At 44.3% G+C, this 6,264-nt stretch overlaps 1 protein-coding gene across 1 annotated transcript in view; it reads right to left on the minus strand.

Annotated features, from left to right (window-relative positions):
- LOC117587449 (zwei Ig domain protein zig-8) overlaps positions 1–5,769 on the minus strand; it is a 47,291-nt gene extending 41,522 nt beyond the window's left edge. The window contains exon 1 of the mRNA XM_034278155.1: positions 5,034–5,769. Within this exon, the coding sequence (XP_034134046.1) occupies positions 5,034–5,157 (124 nt within the window). The 5' untranslated portion in view covers positions 5,158–5,769. The remainder of the gene's footprint in view (positions 1–5,033) is intronic.
- Between the last annotated feature and the right edge of the window lie 495 nt (positions 5,770–6,264).

Raw genomic sequence — 6,264 nt, forward strand, 5'->3', positions numbered from 1 at the left:
GAATACAAATCACAAATATTATTTGCTAGAGGTAAATATACACAATAATAAATAAAACTGTCCGCAAATGAAGACGGTTTGAAAATAAATCACTTTTCTCTGCCAACATTGACAGCTGTTTTGATTATGAAGTAAATACAAATATCGAAGGCATTTGGTTTCATGGTTTCATTTACTTCATAAATCCCCAAGCTCGCAAGCACGCAACAATTTGCCTGAAAGGTAAATAAAAGCATGGCTCAGCAAGTTGTTTCATAATTAAGTTAAAAGGACTTCTCTATAAATGTTGAATAAAATCATTGAAATAAAAAGGCGTAGGATCTTTACTGTGCACCGCAGATGCCCGAAATACACAACTCCCGTAAGAGGTAACACCGAAAAAGGCAGTGGCAAAGGAAAGGATAAGGAACGAATGCGACTCAGCTATGGGAGGCCACCCTTTGTTGCCACTGTCGCTGGCGCTGATGTGTCTGTGTGAAATATTTCGGAATGACAGAGCAATAAAACTGCTACATCAAGGAAGCGTACGGAGGGGAGGCGACACACAGCAGCAACAGCATAGACAATTGTTGGTTGTTTCCTGCTAGTTGGAGGCCTTAAACATGCTTATTTCGGCATCTCCCCCATCTGCAGCTCCATCTCTAGCGACTGCGACACATCTTTCCTCAACTCCAGCTCCAGCCACTGCCGGGCCCCTTGGCTTGCCCCTCTTTTCCTTGTTTTTCTGTGGAATTTTTAATAAAAACGGCTCAGACAAGCTCGAGGAAAGTCGGCTCAAAGCAACATCTCATGTAGGTTACCAGCACGCCCCGTGGCATGCAACAGCAACAGCAACGAGAACTTGGTCCCTGGCACGTGTGGCGGAGTCCCAGTGTTAATAAAAGTGAATTTTACTTGGAGAATCATTGGGGCATATACGATTTTTAGAGCCGCGCAACTGGTTTATGTTGCTCCTGTGGATTTATCGACAGGACGACACCCCTTCGTACAACTTACCTCTTTTGGTTTTACCCAAGAAACTAAAAGCGACAATATCCATTTTACGACACTTGTCTGTCTCTATCTGCGTGTCGAGTGCCCGTACGAGTATCTGTTTGTCTGCCCGCATCTGTCTGTGTGTGCCTGTCAGTGTCTCTGTGTCTGTGTCTGTCTCTGTGTGTTTTGGTTCAATTTGGGTCGCCACTTTTGGCTAAAGGCTTTAAAATCGAGCTGGGACTCAGACCAGCTGCTCGGCCCCCGCTGGTGGAGTGCTTTTTAATAGCCACGCCCAGGCTCAAGGCTGTTTGAAAGGTCGTAAAGCCGGGAGGAGAGAGCCCACACCAAGAGCGACCACACAATGGATATTGGGTAGAGGAGGCGCTTCCACCGAACTGCTCTAGTTTCGGGCTAATTTATGATTGCACAGCATCTAATTTGGCCGACAGTAAACAAAACAATTCTCGAGCCACGCTTGGACTGTGAAAATTAGTTGAAATCAAATGCATAAATTTCTGTTTTTCCGTCTCTCTGGTACGTGACCGAAATGGTTTCGTTTTGTGTCTGTGTGCAAGTTGTGTGCCAAGTGAGTCAAAAAATAATATCCACACACATACGCACGTGCCGCTGCCCCCATTCCTGCTCCCTCACCCGCTCTCCATTATTCTATGAAAATACAAAAAAAAAATAGAAACAATTTTCAGTTTTTCTTTTGACGTACAGAACAAAACAAAAACACGACCGCCCCCACACTCAGGGATGGGCGCAGAGGAAACGGAAGCAACCATCCACTGCATATGCCTGGGTCACAAGCCGTAGCTGTCATATAAATGTCAGATCCATAAGTGTTGCGAAAGCAGCGGCAGTAAAGAAATGCTTACATTCTGACCTGTGAGCAGATGAAAACTTAAAACGACGAAACTTTCGGTTTACTAATGCAGATTTGTATCTACCCAAAGCTAAGCCAAAATATTTAAATAACACCAAAAGACCCTCAAAGGAAGTGCAAGCTCAAGATTTCAATACTGTGAGGAAATACCAAATGATATGATGAATGGTTGGTTGTCTCTGGCACAGACACCCATCCAGCCACTCCATCCCGTTTCCGGTTGAGCTTCTAACCCGACATTCATCATTCAACGCAAATTCCAGTGAAACCATATGCCATTAAAATCAACATCAACATCACAAAGTTTGTTTCTTCAAGCATCTTGCGGGAATAAAATATATCTGTGTGTACTCGAGTATCTCTGCCTTGTATCTGTATGTGTAAATATACGGAGAAGAAATCAGGTCTGCTGCCCACGCCTTATTGATAATGTGCGTTGGCCTTGAAGCCAGGCCCCGTCGGCTCCTGGGACTCGCTCGCCTGCAAGTTTGTGTGAATAACCTGGGCCCCACGGCAAATAGATCTCAGCTCCTCCCTCGCCCTTTCCTCTCCTCCGTTCGCTGTTGAGTATGTGCTTTGCATACTTTGGGCGCCTTGAGCGAACTCATCGATTTGACTGTATTTATGGGCGAAAGTGGGCGCGCAGAAGTGTGAGCGTGTGCGTGATGCCTGGCACTTGTCTGGGCCAATGCGTGGCTTCATTCATCAGTCTGACACCGCTGAATGATGTGCCCCACTGATTGCCAAGGGCCGCAGGCGAAGCCAAGCCCAAAGCACAGCACTCTCCATCTCTTTCTTGCTGCCACATTCTTCCTCTCTTTTTTACAATTAATTATCCCTTTTACCACATGATATATGTATTTCTGATCATCATCATTCTGTGCCTGCGTTAAGTTTTACACTTCATGAGGAGTAAGCATACAAGTCGGAACCTTTAGGGCAAACTAAATCCAATCGAAATATTGGTCTGCAAGAGCATAAAGGGAGTCCGCGGCATTCTCCTGCATTTTTCTCTTTGATTTTTTAATAATACCGCTGAATTGCGATTGCATTAACTGGACTCAACTGGAAATCACGTCTCCCATTATTGCTTTAACAATACAAATTTTCATGGTTGTGTTGAAAATATTTGCAAAAATATTTTTGCCGCGTCGCAGGAAAGAAAAAAACAATCTATACAGCATTACATGCGAGTAGTACGTGATATAAAAAATAGAGTAAAGGTGGAGGTAAAGCCGTTTGTTTGCCTTTCAATGGCAAACAGCTGTGCAAATAACTGCAATTTTGCATACTGCAAACCGCAAGTACGAAATTTATTTATTAATAAACCAGAAAACCAAACATCACGGGACCGCACGAGGGGACACGAGCGGTGGATTTTATGAATTCATTAAGGGGAAATATGCGCATTTATTTATCAGGTTTTTACCCATCAATTAAGAGGTGAAAAAGTATCTGACAAACATATATCGATCGGGGAAAAACGTTTCTATCGCTTGGAATGCTCCACGCCATGTCCCCATTCAATTTTTTAATATTTTTGCAGCATGTGGAGACTCTGAAGTGGACGGCATTTCTGGTCTGAATACCGCTCTGTCTTTTTGAACAGATTGTTTTGGTCTCTCTGTTTATTGTTGGCCCTATATCATTGATTAATTGTGCCGCTACGATTCGATTCTGACATGTGACATGTGACAGCCAAGTATCTGGAGTGTCGCTCTCACCGCCTCGTCCATTAAGCAAATACATTTTTAATTGCATAAGCAGAGAGCTGGAAAGACAAGAGCCTCAAGGAAGATGCTCATGGAGTTTGCTTTGATTGCTTTTGCCTTTTTGCAGAAAGTCCCGGCCCTCCTGCAGGCGTCCTCAAATGCCAGAATGAGGGAATTCTGTTTGTCTGCGCTTAGCCCAGCTTCAAGTAGCTTTTAGCCAAATGAAATGCCAGACGGAGAGCAAGTCAAAGGAAAGGAAATGAAACAATTTGCGCAAAAGTGAATTGCATTTTGAAAGTACGAGTATTTCATTCGAAAATTATAAAACGAAAGACGAAACGAGTCGAGACCAAGAACAATTGCCATGGAAAATGATGGAAAATTATGTGAAAATGCATGCTGATGGCTTGTTTCCTTTCTGGACTGGACAAACAAAACCACAGCAATATAGAGAGAGAGAGAGTAAAAGGAATGGAATGGAATGGAATGGAATACTGAAAGCAAAATGCAGCAAACACTGAAACCAAAAGCCAGAGGCCAAAACCCAATGGCAACAGTTTCTTGTGTCAACTGCCACATGCAACACAGCATGAGAGGGCAGCAGGAGTGTGGAGGAGTGGAGGGAGCTGCAACGACCCTGACCAAGCATCAACAGCATTTTCCAAGTGTCTGCCGCTCGTTAGTTTTTGTTTTTTCCATTTTCACATTTCTATCTGCTGCTGGTACTGGTACTGGCACTGCTACTGGTGATGCATTGAAAGTGAGATTCTTCTGCCCCAATGTAGCAGAGTGTATTATATAAAAATGTGTGCCACGCATATCATGCCGTTGCACACACACACACACACACACACACACACACACTCTATCTGTGTCTTTCTCTATCTGCCACAAGTGCTGAGCGCTGCATGGTCTGCCATTCATTCTCAGACAGCAGCCGCAACTCTTCAAATGATTGCTGCACCAACCTTGACGGCTGTAGGACACGGACCCAGGACTAACTTTCGTATTAGAAACAGGGCTAGGCCATGTTGTGTGTTTGCCAGCCACCAACACCCTAACACCCTCCCTTCCGAGGGTCACACATTAAATGCTTTCACCTTTTGACTTGTCACAAAAAACAAAAAAGGGGAAACTTTCCCTCTGTCTACCCAAAAGTTGAATTAAAATTCTCAGCACAAAAATTAAGGAATTTCAATTGGCAAACTCTCTCCTTTGTGCTCGCTTCCACTCCCGGAAATTGGAAGGGAAATCCAGGGCGACAGAGGAAAATGTTTTGGTGGGCTGGAGGAGGAGGAGGAGGAGCGATGTGATACTGGAGGGTGGAGATTGAGGACCCAACAATTAGAGCAGCCAGCGCTTGGCGCACAACAAATTACATTTAATTTGAAATTAAATGAAAATAAATTGGATTATTTAATTAAAAAGTGCGGGCCGAGAGGAGGGTACGGTCTCACCTCTAAGCAGCGCCATCGACAGCAACAGCCAACTGATGAGCCAGTTGAGTAATCCGAAATTGGCTCTGGCCGGGAGCAGGGATGATGCCGTGGCCGGGGACAACGATGTCGGGCGGGCGGACATTATATTGCTATTTCTGTAGTTGTTATCCGCAAGTTTATTGTTATTATCGTTGTACTCTCGGCACGCGATCCCCCTGCGAAACGTGACGGTGCGGGGGGTTGGTAGGAGATTTCGTGGTCTGGTCAACTAACGATTCCGTCAAATTAGACCCGGGAAGCACTCTCAACTAAGCTCTGTCTTGGGAGCAATGAAAGTGTTGCTTGTTTCGGCGAGGGTTTCCTTTTTTCCGTATTTTCCGTTTTTTCGCACTGTTTTTCCTTTTTAATCTTCTTCGGCTGAAGTTTTCCACAACATTCCCGGGGCACAGTGTCTATGTTATTTCTAAGGGAACTCCTTGGATCACAGAACTCTATAGACAGACACTGTTTCACTTGAAAGTAAGCGAACCGTAGAGGCTCGTTCGTAGGGTACTATGCAGGCGATTATTGCATTTTAATCGCCGGTCATTAATTCGCCATTAACACGCAAATGGGCTCATTAGGCCTGGGGAACACTTGGCACTCGGTAGTAGTGAATCTGAATCTGAATCTGAGTCTGGCCAGAACTGATGACCGCGCACCATAAATCAAGAGACGCGTGCTTCGCTTCCGAGTCGCAGGATGGAACTGAAAGGCGAGTGGCAGTCGTGGTCGTGAGCCCCATGCGGCAGAACGAATGCGGCATGCCTCGTCGCATGCCACTCGTCGTCGTGCCCCACTCGGCAGTCCCCCCAAAAAAAGAGAGCGCCCCGAAGAGAGCCAGAGAACTCTTAGAATTCAGATTATTGGAGCACGAAATTGCGAGGCAACTTTCAAGTGAAGCTATTAACATTTTTTATATTTTGTGTTTGTTTTTTTTTTATTTGTTGTAAGGGCATTGCCTGCCTATGCACTCGATTGTTCTGCCTAGGTTAGCTTGCAAGTATTTTGCAAATATATCTTTACATTCTGGCATATACTTTCTATGGGAGTACAAGACTTCGGTACTTGGCTGAAATTTCGGCAGTTCTTTATTAAATGTACTTTAAAGGGATCTTTAACTGGATTCTACTTTTTGGAACACCTTTTTTCAAATTCATACATTCATAATTATTAACATCATGTAATTGTATTTTATATTTACAATCGA

Source organism: Drosophila guanche, unplaced genomic scaffold (genome assembly GCF_900245975.1).
Source record: "Drosophila guanche unplaced genomic scaffold, DGUA_6, whole genome shotgun sequence".
NCBI lineage: Eukaryota > Metazoa > Arthropoda > Insecta > Diptera > Drosophilidae > Drosophila > Drosophila guanche.